At 40.4% G+C, this 20,424-nt stretch overlaps 1 protein-coding gene across 4 annotated transcripts in view; it reads left to right on the top strand.

Annotated features, from left to right (window-relative positions):
* The window catches only part of XYLB (xylulokinase), a 73,746-nt gene extending 58,541 nt beyond the window's left edge, over nt 1-15,205 (top strand). For 2 of the 4 annotated variants that reach the window (XM_055282638.2, XM_055282648.2), the window contains one exon: nt 1,312-4,195. In XM_055282638.2, the coding sequence (XP_055138613.2) occupies nt 1,312-1,389 (78 nt within the window). In that variant the 3' untranslated portion in view covers nt 1,390-4,195. Of the gene's footprint in view, nt 1-1,311; nt 4,196-9,548; nt 9,704-14,026 lie in introns of those variants that run through there. The other 2 variants (XM_063611986.1, XR_010114234.1) reach the window with 2 other exon arrangements.
* The last annotated feature ends 5,219 nt before the right edge of the window (nt 15,206-20,424 follow it).

Genomic DNA, 20,424 nt, shown 5'->3' with positions numbered 1-20,424 from the left:
AGCACAGTTCCTTTTAGTTTTTCAATTATAATTAACTCTTCTTAGATAAGGATTTAAAAAAAAAAAAAAAAAACCCTTTCCTATTCTACATGAGAATTTGAACTTTGGTTAACTTTGTAGCTCTGTTTTCCTTGAGATCTCATAAAAGTGGACTATCAACAGTTTTACTAGGCAACATTGCTTATATAAAAATGGCCTTTGCTTGGGAAACTGCATCTGAACTGAGAAAACTGTAACTACCCAGTGAGAAGTCTTCCTCAGGGCCTCCTTGAGTGCAGTGACTCCTCCTGGACATGCTCCTACCTACTAAGTTGTTACAGGAGATACTTTTGTAGGGCATATGAGGTTTCGAAGCCAAGGTCATTCTTTTGTCTGTATGATGTGGATCTCAGCTCTTTTTTTTTTTTTTGAGACAGAGTCTTACTCTGTCGCCCAGGCTGGAGTGCAGTGCGATCTTGGCTCACTGCAACCCCCGCCTCCCGGGTTTAAGTGATTCTCCTGCCTTAGCCTCTCGAGTAGTTGGGATTACAGGCACCTGCCACCACACCTGGCTGATTTTTGTATTTTTAGTAGAGACCAGGTTGGTCAGGCTGGTCTCGAATTCCTGGCTTCAGGTGATCCACCCTCCTTGGCCTCCCAAAGTGCTGGGATTACAGGCATGAGCCACCACACCCGGCCAGATCTCAACTCTTTGTGCCTGGGCTATAACCTGGTTGGGAGGTAAAGAGACCCTCTCCTGGACAGCTGTGTGAACTGCTGTATGGACTGCTACAAGGTCTTCCGTTGAGAGGAGCACCTCCCGCCACTGTCTTCCCTTGGCTCATGGTGGTCTTATAAGTCTGAATGTTTAGTGGTATCAAAGAAGACCCTTGGTGGACTTGGCATCCTACATTTAGGATTATTTCCTTAGGAGAGCTTCACCAAAGTAGAATAACTGGGGCCCATACTATGGGCTCCTTAATACAGATATGAAGTCAAGTCTATTTCCCAAAGAGTTGTATCACCAGCTTTCACCAGCTGTGCAATGAGGCAGCCATTTCTAGGTACTCTCACCAGAATTTTTTTAAAATTTTGTAGATTTGATCATAAAAATTGGTTTCTTGTCATAATTTACAGTTTTAAAAAATCTTAAACTATAGGTTTGAGAACTACTAGCATTTCCTCTTTTGTGAATTGATGCTTTCTTTTGCCCAGCAAAAAAGTTAAATTGCAAGTAAACGGGATTTAAAAATTTTAAATTGCAAAGTGCAACCAGATGTAAGAGGCATGTCCCCCCCTCCCTGTTCTAAACTGCTTTTTCTGCTCTTCTAGGTCTACGAGGCCCTTCTCCCCCAGTACGCCAAACTCGAGCAGAGAATCTTGTCTCAGACCCAGGGGTCTCCGGAGTGAACAGGCATCCCTGTTGCCCCTGCCTGCCCAGATTTACTGACCCCACTTGGAGACATGGCCCCAGATCCACTTTGCCGTTCTGAAGAGCTCTTCCTGCCCCTACTGACTCCTTGGAGTATCCAGGACCATCTTAAAGCCACCCTCAGCACATCTGCCTGAAGATAGGCCTCGTGTCCTTGTGCCCGTGTGCCCCAGGGCAGGAAAGCATCTCTCTTTTCCTGTCTTTTATCCCAGGAGGCAGGACAACACTGAGACTGGGATACGTCCAGTAAAAACTATGACTTTTCCCCTTGCAGAGGCAGAATTACAGCTAATCTAGGGACTCAAATCAGCAGAATGGGGGAGACAAAGCCCTGTCTCACCCCCTAACCTCATCCTATCTCTTTCTCCAACCCTGACTGTCTGCCCACTCCTCCCCAAACCATGACCCACAGCTGCCCCCACCCCATACCTTGATCTACCATCCATCCTCTCCCCCAATCCAAACCCCACAGTCTCTTCTCTCCCACACCCTGCCCTCCTTGTTTCAGCTGTCTGAGGTGCCTCCCAGGGCCTCTCTTACTTGCCCCATGCTCACCCTCTCCATGCTGTCCCCATTCTCTCCTTTCACCATCTCTTCTCTCCCCCTCCTTCATCTCTCCTCCCTCCCCAGACTCACTTGGCATAATTCACAACCTCCCACCCAAACAATGGGCCTGGTGGACCTGCTTCCTGTGCCCTCCTTTTAGCTATGCCCACAGATCACTGAGAGGGACCATCTCCCAAGTGGCGCAGTTTAGAACTTCTCTCCCTTTTTCTCCCTCATTCCCTCTCTCTTCTTGCAGTCTACTTGTTGAAGAAGTTGTGTCATTTCTCTGGAAGAATTTCCAAAATTCTGGATTTCTTTTTGATTTTGGAGTATTTCATCAGCTGAAAAGTTGTGATTCTCACTTTGAGTTTTCTTCCTATATTTGTATAGTGAGTTCCTTTTTCCTTCCTCTTTATCCCTCCTGTTTTTCTTTATTCCTTGCTCAAATTATTGCAAAAGCCTCTGTAGAAAGTCCTCTGTGATCTGACTCCTGCAGACTCTTCCAGATTTTTCTTCTGCCCCAGGCCTTTACTGAGCTCAGGACTCCAGCTAAATCAAAATACTCATGTTCTCACCCAGAGTGACAAAATCCTGCAGATAGGTTTGAGAGCTGGTGGATCAGAGCAGTAGCTAGTGGGAAGTTAAAAGGAAGGGGCTTAGAAAATGAATGGGACCAAAGGCATCACTTCTGATGGAGATGAAGCCATCTTGAAAGGGAGTGGTGTCCTTTGGAGGCATGGTGGATGAAAGGGAGCAAAGGAAGCAAGAGGTTAAAGATAATGGCCCATTAGATACAACAGCAAGCCCAAGATTCCAAAGAAGACAGACAACTCCCCCTAGTACCACCTAGACGTTACTTTTTAAAGACATTTTACATTATTGACCAGCAGAAAAAGGCTGTCTTCGACCATGAAACAGTAAACTGTAACAAAACACTTCAACATGAATTTGAAAATAAATAATTATGGATATAAAAGAACACCAGAGATCAGAAATTCAAAAACTCAGAATGAAAATGAAAAAGCTACAAGCATATATGAGAAGGGAACTGACTGAACTTGGGAAATAATTTGAACAAAAAGATAAATCTTCACAGATATGAATACTAAATTATATCTTAATGAAAATAGATATGGTCACAAGTACATTAAGGCACGTAGAAGGTAGGAGTAAGAAAAGCTAAGAGAAGCAAAACAAACAAAGCAATATTAAAGGAAGAGCCAAAAAGACCCAGAAATAAAATGATAGATAAAGAAGACTGGCAAAGAAAAGATGATACAGGTAAAATTGGAACTCATGAAGACAAAAGATAAGACTGTGGAATAGAGTTAATATTTAAAATTCAAATATTGAAACTCAAATAAACCCCAAAGAACTTTTGGAAAACAAAAGAAAACCTGAAACTTTATCTTGAAAGGGTCTATCTTGTTACTTAGAATATTGACCCAGAATGATTAGCTCTGAGACATAGCCTACCAACTATACTTTGAAGCCAAAGAAAAAGAACTATGTAAGCCTCTAGGCCAAAAGACCTAGTCTCTTACAAAGGAAAGATGTGGTTGGCCTCAGACTTCTCAACAAAGCAAGATAGCAATGGGGCAACCTTTTCAAGAAACTCAAAGTATGAACTGAGGATTTCATATTTCACCAAGCTGTCCTTTAAGTATCAAGGATATGGGAAGAAGTTTTAATTACACAAGAGCCCAGGGACTATTATACTCACAACTTCTTCCTTAGAGTTCTACTAAAAGACAGGCTTTATCCAACTAGATTATTGGGAAAACTTGAGCAAAAGGACTGGACATGACCATTGAATATCTTTGATTGTAGACCTGAGGCCAAATGGAAGTGGGGATAAGGGTGGAAGAACAGTATTAGTCCATTCTCACACTGCTGTAAAGATAGTACCCGGCTGGGAGTGGTGGCTCATGTCTGCAATCCCAGCACTTTGGGAGGCTGAGGCAGGAAGATCACCTGAGATCAGGAGCTCGAGACCAGACTGGCCAACATGGTGAAACCCCGTCTTTACTAAAAATACAAAAATTAGCTGGATATGATGGTGAACGCCTGTAATCCCAGCTACTTGGGAGGGTGAGGTACCAGAATTGCTTGAACCCAGGGGCAGAGATTGCAGTGAGCCGAGATTGTGCCACTTCACTCCAGCCTGGGCAACAGTGAGACTCCGTCTCAGAAAAATAATAAAGATAGTACCCAAGACTGGGTAATTTATAAAGAAAAGAGGTTTAATTGACTCACAGTTCCACATGGCTGGGGAGGCCTCAGGAAACCTACAATCATGGCAGAAGGTGAAGGCGAAGCAAAGACCTTCACATGGTGGCAAGAAAGAGAGAGCATGAACGCACAAGAGAGCAAGCGGGGAAAACTGTCTTATAAAACCATCACATCTTGTGAGAACTCTCTATCATGAGAACAGCTTGGGGGAAACCACCCCGATGATCCAGTCACCTCCCACCAGGTCTCACCCTCAACACCTGGGGATTACAGTTCAAGATGAGATTTGGGTGGGGACAGAAAGCCTAATCACATGAAGTAGTATCAAATTGTATATGCTTTGACAAGACAGAAGTAACAAAACAAAAAAGAAGGGAGAGAGGAAGAGGAAAATACAAAGAACCCTTTGTTGTTTAGGCAATATGTAGAAGTCAAAGAGTATTATTTAAAGTTGACAAACCAAGTATATGAAGTGTAAGTAAGGAAAAAGGGAGATTTAGAGCATTAAAGGTGTACTATACTATTAATAGTGTAGAATACATGGTATAATTACTAGAATAAAAATGTAAATCATCAATGCTCAAAGAAACAATAATAAAGGCAGTAGATTACAGTGAAAAACATGCAGTAAATGTACCATCATACAGTAAATATATTAAGTCCAAGCATATAAGTTAAATCAGTACATGTGAAAGGACTTACCTATTAAAAGGAATATCAGATTGGCTTACAAACCAATGTCTTATTGTCTGTTATTTATAAGAGACATCTAAAATAAGTGATTCAGGAGAGGCTAAAAAAAAAGAGATGGGCAAAAATAGACCAGAGAAGTAGGACCACAAAAGGCAAAGATTACAGTATCCATATCTGAAAAGGTAGAATTCAGGAAAAAATAGACAAGACAATGAAGGATACATTAAAATGCTAAAAGCCACAATTCACAATGAGGATATACTACTTATGAGTGTTAGAGCTTCAGTTATCTGGTTTGTCAACTTTAAGTGATATTCTTTGGCTCCTACCTATTCCCTGTACAACAAAGAGCTCTTTGTACTTTCCTCTTTCTCCCTCCTTTTTCGTTGTTTCCGTTGTGTTACTTCTGCCTTGTCAAAGCACATAACATTTGCAAAACAAATTATGCCAGGAAAAATGAATAGAAACCTAGAAATAACAGAAATTTAAAACACCTTTGTCTCATCCAAGACTGAAGTTAAGGAGACAAAAAATAAATATAACGATGTAAGTGATCTAAATAACACTATCTATAAAGTAGATCTAATGAATGTATGTTGAACTTTCTACCTTGATAATAGAGAATATTACTCTAGGGCAAGCGTGATGACCCACACCTGTAATCCCAGCACTTTGGGAGGCTGAGGCAGGTGGATCGCTTGAGCTCAGGAGTTCGAGACCAGCTTGGGCAACATGGTGAAACCCCATCTCTACAAAAAAAATACAAAAATTAGCCAGGCATGGTGGCAGGAGCCTGTAGTCCCTAGGAACTTATGACCCGTCTAGGAATCAAGATTGTTGTCCCACAGCAGCCTCACACACCTGGCATATCAGTGATTAAACCCATTGGGAGCTATCTCAAAAATAATTGTGAGTGAGGCTTTTGGTACACAGAGTAGATTCCAATCAGACACATAAAACCCACAGTACATTTTAGGAAGCTATACTAATGGCATTAACCTGGATTAAAAGGGACTAAATGTTAAAAGACCCTGGACCCCCAACTTTCTATGGGCAACAAGGAGGCATAGTTGCTCAAAAGACATTTTCTAGGCCAGGCATGTTAGAGCAGCACTTTGAGAGGCCAAGGCAGGTGGATCATGAGGTCAGGAGTTCAAGACCAGCCTGGCCAAAATAGTGAAACCCCATCTCTACTAAAAATACAAAAATTAGCTGGGCATGATGGTGTGTGCCTGTAGTCCCAGCCACTTGGGAGGCTGAGGCAGGAGAATCGCTTGAACCCAGGAGGTGGAGGTTGCAGCGAGCCGAGATCTCGCCACTGCACTCCAGCTTGGGCGACAAAGTGAGACTTCATCTCAAAAAAAAAAAAAAAAAAATATATGTATCAGGCCGGGTGTGGTGTCTCATCCTGTAATCCCAGAACTTCGGGAGGCCTAGGCGGGTGGATCACCTGAGGTCAGGAGTTCAAGATCAGCTTGGCCAGCATGGTGAAACCCCGTCTCTACTAATAATACAAAACAAATTAGGCGCGCGTGGTAGCAGACGCCTGTAATCCCAGCTCCTCAGGAGGCTGAGACAGGAGAATCACTTGAACCTGGGAGGTGGAAGTTGCAGTGAGCTGAGATGGCAAGCACTGTACTCCAGCCTGGGTGACAGAGCAAAACTCCGTCTCAAAAAAAAAAAAAAAAAATATATATATATGTATGTATGTATCAGAAAAAACGCAAATACACTTTAAGCATATTTTAAAATGCTTACTGACGAAATCAAAGAGTTTGATAAAATTCTGTGTTACCATGGCTGTGGAGCAATAGGCGTTCATATACATTTCTGGTAGGAGTGCAACTTCGTGAAACTCCTAAGGAGGGAAATTGGGCAACATCAACAAAACTAAATATGAGTATGACTTAACCATTCCAATAGGCATCTGCACAAAGACACAATTCCAACATTCAAGACAACATATGTATAAGGTTATTGTGAAATTATTGATAACAGCAAAGTACTTGGGAAAAGGCACATATACATTAATATAGGACAGATTGAATAGATTATAATGCATCCACACAATAAAAAAGAATGAGGAAGATCTCTATGTACCAATGATGGGTAAATTCCATAAAGAAAGGACAGTTCTCTACTTAGTTCTTTTTATTCCCCTTAGCAAAGTTTTATAGTTTTTAGTGTATGTCTTACACATATTTTGTTAAATTATTTGATATTTCAAAAATGTTTTGTGATAAAATGTATGACATCATTTTAACCATGTTTTGTGATAAAATGTTTGACATTTATCATTTTAACCATGGAAAAGTGTTCATTTTTTCAATTGTTTTTACTAGCATTTAGTAATATTCCATGGCATGTTGAATTACTCATTGCGAACATATAAAGATCAAATTCAGTAGCATTAGGTATATTCACAATATTATGCTACCATCACCACCACACATTTCCAAAACCTTTTTATCATTCTAGACTGAAACTCTACTCACTAAACAATAACTCCTATTTTTCTCTCCCCAGTAATTGATAATCTGTATCCTTTCTGTCTCTATGGATTTGCCTATTCTAGGTTTTTCATATAAGTGGTATCATACATGTGTCCTCTTGTTTTTGGCTTATTCCACTTCGTGTAATATTTTATTAAATATTACATGTGTAAAATAGTTAATATTTTAATGTTTTAAATTTAAAGGTTCATTCACATTGTAGCAAGGCTGAATAATATTCCACTGTGTTTATATACCGCATCCTGTTTATCCATTCATCCATCAGTGGACATTTGAGTTGTTTTCACCTTTTGGTGACTGTAAATAATGCTGCTATGAACATTAATGTACAAATATCTGAGTCCACGCTTTCAATTTTTTGGGTATATACCTAGAAGTGGAATTGCTGAATCATATAGTAATTCCGTTTAACTTTTTGAGGACCCACCACAGTTTTCCACAGTAGCTGCACCATTTTACATTCCCAGCAGTAATGCACAAGGATCTAGTTTCTCTACATCCTTGTCAACACTTGTTATTTTTCTTTATATATATATATAAAATAGCCATCCTTTTGGATGTGAAGTGAAATTTCATTGTGGTTTTAATTTGTGTTTTCCTAATGACTAGTGATGTTAAGCACTTTTCATGTTCTTATTGGCCGTTTGTACACATTTAATTGTTTTGATGCTGTTGGAAAAGTGTTTAATTTTTTCAACTGTTTTTGCTAGCATATAGAGATAGTCTATGGTATATGGATTTATTTGTTGCTAACATATAAAAATCATTTTTTTTTTGAGATGGAGTCTCACTCTGTCGCCAGGCTGGAATGCAGTGGCACAATCTTGGCTCACTGCAATCTCTGCCTCCTGGGTTCAAGCAATTCTCCTGCCTTAGCCTCCTGAGTAACTGGGATTACAGGCACCCCCCACCATGCCCAGTTAATTTTTGTATTTTTAGTAGAGATGGGATTTCACCATGTTGGCCAGGATGGTCTCAATCCCCCAACCTCATGATCCACCCACCTTAGCCTCCCAAAGTGCTGGAATTACAGGCATGAGCCACCACGCCCAGCCATAAGAATCAATTTTTGTTTGACTTTGTGTCTTGCAACTTTATTAAATTCACTTACTAGTTATGGTAGTATTTTGTATTAGTAGGATATGTAGGGTTTCTATCCATCATGTTATGTCATCTATAAAAACAAAGACAGTTTTCTTCTTTTCAATCTGTAAGCATTTTATTTCATTTTCTTGCCTTACTGCAATGGCTAGAATGTCTAGTATAGTGTTGAATAGAAGCAGGGAGAGCAATAATCCTTGCCTTGTTCCTGATCTTAGGGGACAGCATTTTATCACTAAGAGTGTGTGTATGAATATGCCCTCCATCGGGCTAAGAAATTTCCCTTTCATTTCTTGCTGGAGGTGGGGAGGAATATTTAAAAAGAATATGTAGGTTTGTCTTGAATTTTGGTAAATGTTTTACATGTATGTGTTATGGTTTTGGTATTATGTGTTCCTTAAATATTTGATTGAATTCACCAGTGAAACCATCTTAGTTAGATGTTTTCTTTGTGGAACTTTTAAGTTAAAATTCAATTTACATACGGCCCTTCAGATTTTGTACTTCGTTTTGTGTCAATGTGAATAACATGTATCTTTCAAAGAATCTCCTTTTTTTTTTTTTTTTTTGGTAGAGATAGGGTTTTGCCATGTTGTTGGTAGCAAGCCCTAACCGTGTCATAAACAGACCTTAAAGAAACTGGCCATAAACAGGATTTCTGCAGCAATGGGACATGCTCATGATGGCTGTCACGCACACTGCTAAAAGTTGTTGGTTTACTGGAGCAGGGCAAGGAACACCTGGCCCCACCTGGAGCAAAAAACTGCTCAAACCACAAACGATAGCAGGAGAGGCCTGTGCCTTGACAGCATGTTTTTGCTGCAGATAATCAGCCAGAGCCTGTTTCTCTGCTCCTCGCTGAGATTGCTTTGTTTCACATGAGGAATGCTTTTAGCTGATCTACAATCTATCGAAGCCATGCTTATATCACTGGCTTTCTGTCAATAAATGTATGGGTCAAGCTCTGTTGGTGGCTCTCAGCTCTGAAGGCTGTCAGCCCCCTAATCCCCACTTTATACTGTATTCCTGTGTCTTTGTCTTAATTCCTCTAGCACCGCTGGGTTGGAGTCTCCAGGACCGAGCTGGTCTCGGCAAGTGGTGTCCAACACGGGGGCTCGAACCTGGGTCGAAGGGTCGCCAGAGCGATGGTTAGAAAACGTGCAGCTACGCTGGAGGACACCCGAGTACTGTTAAAGCAATCCTCATGGTGAGTAAGAAGGGGAGCTCAGAAGCATCAGGGTAACAATGGGACAAGGGTCGAGCAGGCATGAGGCTTATTTGAGTCAGCTTCGACATCTCCTCAGAAAAGGAGGAGTGAACGTTAGCACTAGCTGACTTACGCAGCTTTTTAGTGCAGTAGAGAAATATTGCCCCTGGTTTCCGGACCGAGGAACTATGAATGTAGAGGTCTGGGAAAAGGTAGGCAGCACACTGAAAAAGGCATATAAGGATGGTGCTGGGGATATTCCTATAACTGGTCAGTGTGGGCTCTGGTTCATTCCACCTTGGAGCCTTTCCACACAGATGATGAGGAGGAGGAATCAGAGGAAGAAGGAGAGTCTAATGAAGTAACAGAAGAGGTGACAGAGCAGGTTTGCTTGCCAGCTAAAGCAGCAAAGTAGAGCGAGGTTTGTCCCTACCCCTCTACACCCCCTCATTATTTTGAAGAAAAGGAGTGGCCTGACCCTCCGAATCTTTCTTTTCCAGAGGACACTGGGTGAAAAGTAGTTGCCCCAGTGACTGTTTGAGCAGCGCCTCAAGCAACTGCTCTCAGTTCTGTTCAGGCAGGAATCCAGCAAGCTAGACAAGAGGGTGATATGGATGCTTGGCAGTTTCCTGTTAGAAGGCACCCACCTGATCAACAGGGAAATATTATATCTACATTTGAGTCTTTTCCTTTTAAAATACTTAAAGAATTTAAACAAGCTATTAATCAACATGGACCAGGTTTTCCTTTTGTAATGGGACTGTTAAAGAATGTTGCTGTCTCCAGTCAGATGATGCCAGTGGGACGGCAGGATCACTTCTAGGTAGGTCTGATTTACATTTAAAAGGAGTACAAGTACAAACAGGAGTCATTGATTCAGATTACAATGGGGAAATTCAAATTGTTATATCTACTTCTGTTCCCTGGAAAGCAGAGCCAGGAGAGTGTATAGCACAACTCCTGATTGTGCCATATGTGGAAATGGGGAGAAGTGAAACTAAACAGGAGGATCTGGAAGTACAAATAAGCAAGGGAAAGCAGCTTACTGGGTAAATCAAATTACTGATAAATGTCCTACCTGTGAAATAACTATTCAGGGAAAGAAATTCAAAGGGTTGGGAGATACAGGAGCGGATGTTTCAGTCGTTTCTCTACAGCACTGGCCGTCTGTGTGGCCAATTCAATCCGCTCAATTTAACATAGTTGGAGTTGGTAAAGCCCCTGAAGTATATCAAAGTATTTATATTTTGCATTGTGAAGGACCCAATGAACAATCTGGGACTATTCAGCCAATTATAACTTCTGTACCTATAAATTTATGGGGGAGAGATTTATTACAGCAATGGGGAGCACAAGTTCCTCATTACATAGAACAATTATATAGCCTTCAAAGTCAGCATATGATACAAGAGATGGGGTATGTGCCTGGCATGGGATTAGGAAAAAATTTACAAGGGTCAAAGAAACCACTTCAAGCGGAAGGAAAAAAATCTTGTCAGGGTTTAGGATATCATTTTTGATGGCAGCCATTGTTAAGCCTCTGGAACCTATACCTTTAAAATGGTTAACAAGTAAGCCAATTTGGATAGAACAATGGTTGCTGAGTAAAGAAAAATTGGAGACTTTAGAGGTCTTAGTTACTGAACAATTAGAAAAAGGACATATAGCTCTAACGTTTTCCCCCTGGAATTCTCTAGTCTTTGTTATTTATTTATTATTATTTTTAAGATGGAGTCTCACTCTGTTGCCCACACTGGAGTGCAGTGGTGCAATCTTGGCTCACTGCAAGCTCCATCTCCCGGGTTCATGCCATTCTCCTGCCTCAGCCTCCTGAGTAGCTGGGACTACAGGCGCCCACCACCATGCCTGACTAATTTTTTGTATTTTTAGTAGAGACGGGGTTTCACCGCATTAGCCAGGATGGTCTCGATCTCCTGACCTTGTGATCTGCCCACCTTGGCCTCCCAAAGTGCTGGGATTACAGGCATGAGCCACCGCGCCGGCCCTCCAGTCTTTGTTATTAAGAAAAAATGTGATAAATGGAGATTGTTGACAGATCTTAGAGCCATTAATTCAGTTATACAACCTATAGGAGCATTGCAGCCTGGACTGCCTTCTGCTGCTATGATTCCAAAAAATTGGCCTTTAATAGTCATAGATTTAAAAGACTGTTTCTTTATTATCCCCTTAGCTGAGCAAGACTGTGAATGGTTTGCATTTACAATTCCTGCGGTAAACAACCTGCAGCCTGCTAAGCGTTTTCATTGGAAAGTGTTGCCACAAGGCATGTTAAACAGTCCAACAATTTGTCAGACTTACGTAGGACAAGCAATTGAACCTACTTGTAAAAAATTTTCACAGTATTACATTATTCATTATATGGATGATATACTTTGTTCTGCCCCCACTCAGGAAATATTACTCCAATGTTATAATCACTTGCAAAACTCAATTTCTCGTACTGGTTTAATTATAGCTCGTGACAAAATTCAGACTACTACTCCTTACTCCTACTTGGGGACCTTATTAAATGACACTACCATTGTGCCACAGAAAGTAACCATACATAGGGATCAATTGAAAATATTGAATGACTTTCAAAAATTACTGGGAAACATTAATTGGATATGATCTGCTCTAGGCATTCCTACCTATGCCATGAGTAATCTCTTTTCTATCCTTAGAGGAGATCCCAGCCTCACAAGCCCTTGGCAATTAACAAAGGAGGCTGAGGCAGATTTACAGCTGATTGAAAAGCAAGTGCATAAAGTTCAAATAAATAGAATAGATCCAGAAAAGATCCAGAAAAGATTGATTTTTCCAACTCAGCATTCACCTACTGGTGTTATTGTTCAAGAGCAAGATCTTGTAGAATGGCTTTTTCTTCCACATACTAATTCATGGACTCTAACTCCTTATTTGGATCAAATTGCTACTCTGATAGGAAATGGGAGAACTCAAATTGTTAAAGTACAAGGATATGATCCTGGAAAAATTTTTATTCCCCTTGCAAAGGCACAAATACAAAAAGCCTTTATAAATAGCCTTAATTGCAAACCCATTTAGCTGATTTCATAGGTTTTCTTGATAATCACTTTCCAAAGACAAAATTATTTCAATTTTTGAAATTAACTAATTGGATTCTCCCTAGAATAACTAAATTTAAACGAATCAAAGGTGCTGAAAATGTTTTTACAGATGGGTCTAGTAATGGTAAAGCTTCTAATCCTGGATCAAAAAGTAAAGTTTTCCAGATGCCCTATACTTCAGCTCAAAAAGCAGAGCTTGTAGTTGTAATTGAGGTGCTGACTGCTTTTGAAATGCCTGTCAATGTAATTTCTGATTATTCATACGTGGTTCATTCCACACAATTAATTGAAAATGTTCAGTTACAATTTCATGCAGATAAACAACTGATGACTTTATTTACCCAATTGCAAACAGCAGTTAAGAGTAGAATGCACTCTTTTTACATTACTCATATTAGAGCTCATACACCTCTTCCAGGACCTTTGACTGCAGGAAATCAAATGGCTGATCGCCTAGTTGCTATGGCATTATCTAATGCTAGACACTTTCACAATTTAACCCATGTTAATGCCTCTGGTCTCAAACGCAGATACAGCATTACCTGGAAAGAAGCTAAAGCTATTATCCAGCAATGCCCAACTTGCCAAATGGTGCATTCTGCATCTTTTACAGGAGTAGTTAATACTTGAGGATTGGAACTTAATTCTGTTTGGCAAATGGATGTCACACATGTTCCCTCGTTTGGGAGACTAGCTTATGTACTTATATGTGTAGATACATTTTCTCACTTTGTTTGGGCTACATGCCAAACAGGGGAATCTTCTGCCTGTATTAAATGGCATCTTCTGCAATGCTTTGCAGTCATGGGCATTCCAGCTTCAGTTAAAATGGACAATGCTCCAGGCTATACTAGCCAAGCTCTAGCTATATTTTTCTCTATATGGAATATTAAACATATTACTGGCATCCCATATAATTCACAAGGACAAGCCATTGTGGAAAGACTGAATCACTCCCTAAAACAACAATTACAAAAGCAGAAGAGGGGGAACAATGATTATAGGAACAGTGATTATAGGACTCCACACATACAACTAAATCTAGCATTATTAACTGTAAATTTTTTGAGCCTGCCTAAAGGCCGGATGCTACCAGCAGCTGCACAGCATCTACAGAAACCAGCTTCAAAGATAGAAGCAGAACAACTGGTTTGGTGGAGAGATCCGATAACAAAAAGTTGGGAAATAGGTAAAATAATAACATGGGGTAGAGGTTATGCTTGTGTTTCTCCAGGCCAAAACCAGCAGCCGATTTGGATATCAAGACACCTGAAACCTTATCATGAGCCAGATGCTGAGGAAGAGATTTTGGGAGGAACCCAAGGACCCCCCACTTGCAGCCACGTTGAGACTGACAGTAAGTCCGCCTTTCCTGCTTGTAGTGGGTGATTTAAACTTGATCTCGGCCGGGCGCGATGGCTCACGCCTGTAATCCCAGCACTTTGGGAGGCCGAGGCGGGCGGATCATGAGGTCAGCAGATTGAGACCATCCTGGCTAACACAGTGAAACCCCATCTCTACTAAAAATACAAAAAATTAGCTGGGCGAGGTGGCGGGCGCCTATATTCCCAGCTACTCAGGAGGCTGAGGCAGGAGAATGGCGTGAACCCCGGGGGGCAGAGCCTGCAGTGAGCTGAGATCGCGCCACTGCACTCCAGCCTGGGCGACAGTGAGACTCTGTCTCAAAAAAAAAAAAAAAAAAAACTTGATCTCCCAAATCATCATGGGACTTGTCAAGAATGTAGATTGTTTTCTTGTGTGAATTCTTCCTTGTATAATACTGATCATTCTATTTTGGTGGTAAGAGCCCAAGAAGGAGTATGGATACCTGTAAAGCTTTCCGGTCCTTGGGAAGCCTCTCCTTCTGTGCATATTATTACTGAAATTCTTCAAAAGATTCTGAGATGCTCTCAGTGTTTCATTGCTACTTTAATTTTAGTCATTATGGGATTGATTGCTGTCACAGCTACTGCTGCGGCAGCTGGAGTTGCTTTGCATTCCACAGTACAAACAGCAGACTATGTAAATAATTGGCAGAAAAATTCTACTTTGCTGTGGAATTCCCAAACTAATATAGACCAGAAACTAGCTAATCAAATCAATTATCTCCAACAAACTGTAATGTGGCTAGGAGATTGAGTAGTTAGTCTAGAATATAGAATGCAGTTACAATGTGATTGGAATACTTCTGATTTTTGCAGTACTCCTCATCTGTATAATGAAAGAGAGCATGAGTGGGAGTTAAGAAACATTTGAAAGGTCATACTGGAAATTTACTTTAGATATTACAAAACTGAAGGAGCAAATATTTCAAGCTTCTCAGGCACATCTGACACTAATGCCAGGAACTGAAGTGCTCGAAGGTGCTTCAGATGGATTAGCAGCTATTAACCCATTAAAATGGATCAAGACACTTGGAGGCTCTGTGATTTCAATGATGACTGTTCTTTTAATTGGTGTTGTTTCTTTGTATATCAAATTGAAATACAAATGAAATTGGTCATTTGTACATCTGCAGATGTGGATCCCAAATCCTGTGAGAAGTAGCCTACTGTGACAAAGCTGCCTATGCCTTTATCACTTTGCAAAAACAGAAAGGGGGGACATGTTGGTAGCAATCCCTAACCCTGTCATAAACAGATCTTAAAGAAACTGGCCATAAACAGAATTTCTGCAGCAATGGGACATGCTCATGATGGCTGTCATGCACACTGCTAAAAGTTGTTGGTTTACTGGAGCAGGGCAAGGAACACCTGGCCCCACCTGGAGCAAAAAACTGCTCAAACCACAAATGATGGCAGGAAAGGCCTGTGCCTTGACAGCGTGTTTTTGCTGCAGATAATCAGCCAGAGCCTGTTTCTCTGCTCCTCGCTGAGATTGCTTTGTTTCCCATAAAGAATGCTTTTAGCTATTCTACAATCTATAGAAGCAATGCTCATCACTGGCTTTCTGTCAGTAAATGTGTGGGTCAAACTCTGTTTGTGGCTCTCAGCTCTGAAGGCTGTCAGCCCCCGAATCCCCACTTTATACTGTATTCCTGTGTCTTTGTCTTAATTCCTCTAGTGCTGCTTCGTTAGGTCTCCATGATCGAGCTGGTCTTGGCACCATATTGCTCGGGCTAGTCTTGAACTCCTGCAATCCTCCCACAAAGTGCTGGGATTACAGGCGTGAGCCACCACACCTGGCCAGAATCTTCCATTTTAACTTGTCAAATTTATTAGCATAAACTTGTTTAAATATTCCTTTATTATCCTTGGTATGTCTGTAGTACTTGTAGTGAAAGAATTCCCTTTCATTTTTGAAATTGGTCATTTGTCTCTTTTCTGAATCAGACTAGCTAGAAGTTTATCAATTTTATTGATCATACTTTTTTTCTATTTTATTGATTTCCATTCTTTATTATTTACTTCAGGTTTAATTTGCTCTGCTTTTCCTAGCTTTTCTTTTCTTTTCTTTTTTTGAGACAGTATCTCGCTCTGTAGCCCAGGTTGGAGGGCAGTGGCATGATCTTGGCTTACTGCAACCTCTGCCTCCTGGTTCAAGCAATTCTCCTGCCTCAGCCTCTTGAGTAGCTGGGACTACAGGCGCCAGCCACCACACCTGGCTAATTTTTGTATTTTTAGTAGAGACAGGTTTCATCATGTTGGGCAGGCTGGTCTAGAACTCCTGACTTCAAGTGATTCGTCCACCTTGGCCTCCCAAAGTTCTGGGATTACAGGTGTGAGCCACCATGCCTGGTCAATGTTTTTTAGCTTTTCAAGGTGGAAATCTACGTAACTGATTTAAGACATTTCCTCTTTCCTAACATAAGCACTTAACATTATCGGTTTCATTGTATGCACTGCTTTAACTGCATCCCATACATTTTCATATGTTGTTTCCATTGTCATTCTGCTCAAAATGTTTTCTGATTTCCTTTGCTATTATTCGTCAATTCTTAGGTTAATTCCCAAATATTAGGGGATTTTCCAGATACCTTTTTGCTAGAATTTGGTTTTGTTATTTAATGTCATCTGTGTGGTCTAAGAATATGCTCTGTATAAATTCAAGATTTTAAAACTTACTGACATTTATTTTTTGGCCCAGCATATAGTTTAATTTTGGGGGATGTTATATGTGTATTTGAAAAAAAAATGTGTCTTCTCTCTTGTTGAGTGTTCTGTAAATGACAATAAGGTTGAATTAGATTGATGGTGTTGTTCAAGTCTTTTATGTCTTAACTGATTTTCTATATACTTGTTATACCAATTACTGAGAAAGCAGTAGTAAAATCTCCAACCATGATTGTGTATTTCTTCATTTTTCCTTTTAGTTTTTTCCATTTTTCTTCATATACTTTGAGGTTCTGTTAGTTGGACATACATATTTGGGACTGTTATATCTTCATGATGATTTGACCCACTTATCATGAAATGTTCCTCTTTTTCCCTGTTAATATTCACTGTTCTGAATACCATTTCCTGAAATTACTATAGCCACTCCATCATTTGTTAGATCAGTATTTGCATGTTATATGTTTCTTTAAATCATTTAAATTTTAACCTTCTTGAACTGTAAACACTGTCTTTTGGTTGGAGTGTTTAGAGTCCATTTACATAATGTAATTATTGATGTGGTTTCTTTAAATCCCACATCTTACTATTTGTTTTCTATTTGTTCCAGCTGTTCATTGTCCCCTCCCCTTTTACTGCCTTCTTTTGAGTTATTTGAGTATTTTTTGTTATCTCATTTTATCTCCACTCCATATATTGGTTAGATCTCTGTGATGGATAATGTTAAATGCTGCTCACGTTCCTCTTCAAATCAAGAAATACTTCAAGAAGTCATTATTGTTTCCCCTGCTGGGAGACCTGTTGACAGATAGCTTTCTGCTGACAGACCCTTCAGGGATTGCCACGATTGCAGAGAGCTATCTTGCTCAAGGTCATTCGCCTTCCCAAGGTGGCTAACATCCAGTGCTGAATGCAAGAATATTAAGGTCTGACCATCTCAATCCAACTCAGCACAATTCTGAAGAGTCATTCTAGCTCTATAGCTTCATGTGGGCTTGGCCAAGGCTATTATTGGACTAGCATAAAAACCTGGCTTCTCATTCTGCCCACCTCTGCTTGTGTCACCTTCCTTCTACAGGTATTTGTCCCAAGAGCACTCCTTAATAAACATCCTTCACACTGAACTCCATCTCTGCTCAGGGGAACTCAACCTGCAACAGCTTCTTTGTTTTAGTTTTTAGTGGTTGCTGTAGGCATTGCCAATATGCATATTTTAACCTATTACAGTTGTGTTAGTTTGCTAGGGCTGCCATAACAAAATACTACAGACTGAGTAGCTTAAACAACAGACATTTTTTCCTCTTAATTCTGGAGGCCAGAAGTCCAAGATCGAGGTGTTCACAGATTTGGCTTCTCCTGAGGCCTCTCTCTTTTTTGAATTTTTTATTATTATACTTTAAGTTCTAGGGTACATGTGCACAATGTGCAGGTTTGTTACATAAGTATACATGTATTTGGTTTGCTGCACCCATTAACTCGTCATTTACATTGGGTATTTCTCCTAATGCTATCCCTCCCCCAGCCCCCCACCCCATGACAGGCCCTTGTGTATGATGTTCCCCTCCCTGTGTCCAAGTGTTCTCATTGTTCAATTCCCACCTATGAGTGAGAACATGCGGTGTTTGGTTTTCCGTCCTTGCGATAGTTTGCTCAGAATGATGGTTTCCAGCTTCATCCATGTCCCTGCAAAGGACATGAACTCATCCTTTTATATGGCTGCATAGTATTCCATGGTGTATATGTGCCACATTTTCTTAATCCAGTCTATCATTGATGGACATGTGGGTTGGTTCCAAGTCTTTGCTATTGTGAATAGTGCTGCAGTAAACATATGTGTTCATGTGTCTTTATAGTAGCATGATTTATAATCCTTTGGGTATATACCCAGTAATGGGATTACTGGGTCAAACAGTATTCCTAGCTCTAGATCTTTGAGGAATCACCACACTGTCTTCCACAATGGCTGAACTAATTTACACTTCCACCAACAGTGTAAAAGCATTCCTATTTCTCCAGATCCTTCCAGCATCTGTTGTTTCCTGACTTTTTAATGATTGCCATTCTAACTGGTGTGAGGCAGTATCTCACTGTGGTTTTGATTTGCATTTATCTGATGACCAGTGATGATGAGCATTTTTTCATGGGTCTGTTGGCTGCACAAATGTCTTCTTTTGAGAAGTGTCTGTTCATATCCTTTGCCCACTTTTTGAGGGGGGTCGTTTGATTTTTTCTTGTAAATTTGTTTAAGTTCTTTGTAGATTCTGGATATTAGCCCTTTGTCAGATGAGTAGATTGCAAGCATTTTCTTCCATTCTGTAGGTTGCCTGTTCACTCTGATGGTAATTTCTTTTGCTGTGCAGAAGCTCTTTAGTTTAATTAGATCTCAAATGTCTATTTTGGCTTTTGTTGCGATTGCTTTTGGTGTTTTAGACATGAAGTCCTTGCCCGTGCCTATGTCCTGAATGGTATTGCCTAGGTTTTATTCTAGGGTTTTTATGGTTTTAGATCTAACCTGTAAGTCTTTAATCCATCTTGAATTAATTTTTGTATAAGGTGTAAGGAAGGAATCCAGTTTCAGCTTTCTACACATGGCTAGCCAGTTTTCCCAGCACCATTTATTAAATAGGGAATCCTTTCCCCATTTCTTGTTTGTGTCAGGTTTGTCAAATATCAGATGGTTGTAGATATGTGGTGCTATTTCTGAGGTCTCTGTTCTGTTCCATTGGTCTATATCTCTGTTTTGGCACCAATACCATCCTGTTTTGGCACCAATACCATCCTGTTTTGGCTACTGTAGCCTTGTAGTATAGTTTGAAGTCAGGTAATGTGATGCCTCCAGCCTTGTTCTTTTTGCTTAGGATTGTCTTGGCAATGCGGGCTCTTTTTTGGTTCCATATGAACTTTAAAGTAGTTTTTTCCAATTCTGTGAAGAAAGTCATTGGTAGCTTGATGGGGATGGCATTGAATCTATAAATTACCTTGGGCAGTATGGCCATTTTCTGATATTGATTCTTTCTACCCATGAGCATGGAATGTTCTTCCATTTGTTTTGTATCCTCTTTTATTTCATTGAGCAGTGGTTTGTAGTTCTCCTTAAAGAGGTCCTTCACATCCCTTGTAGGTTGGATTCCTAGGTATTTCTCTTTGTAGCAGTTGTGAATGGGAGTTCACTCATGATTTGGCTCTCTGTTTGTCTGTTCTTGGTGTATAGGAATGCTTGTGATTTTTGCACATTGACTTTGTATCCCGAGACTTTGCTGAAGTTGCTTATCAGCTTAAGGAGATTTGGGGCTGAGACGATGGGGTTTTCTAAATATATAATCATGTCACCTGCAAAGAGGGACAATTTGACTTCCTCTTTTCCTAGCTGAATATGCTTTATTTCTTTCTCTTGCCTGATTGTCCTGGCCAGAACTGGCAACACTATGTTGAATAGGAGTGGTGAGAGAGGGCATGCCTGTCTTGTGCCAGTTTTCAAAGGGTATGCTTCCAGTTTTTGCCCATTCAGTATGATATTGGCTGTGGGTTTGTCATAAAGAAAAGAGGTTTAATTGACTCACGTTTCCCCTAAGGCCAGGGA

The sequence above is a fragment of the Symphalangus syndactylus genome, chromosome 1 (genome assembly GCF_028878055.3).
Source record: "Symphalangus syndactylus isolate Jambi chromosome 1, NHGRI_mSymSyn1-v2.1_pri, whole genome shotgun sequence".
In the NCBI taxonomy this organism is placed as follows: Eukaryota; Metazoa; Chordata; class Mammalia; order Primates; family Hylobatidae; genus Symphalangus; species Symphalangus syndactylus.
This window is presented reverse-complemented; position numbering and strand designations above follow the sequence as displayed.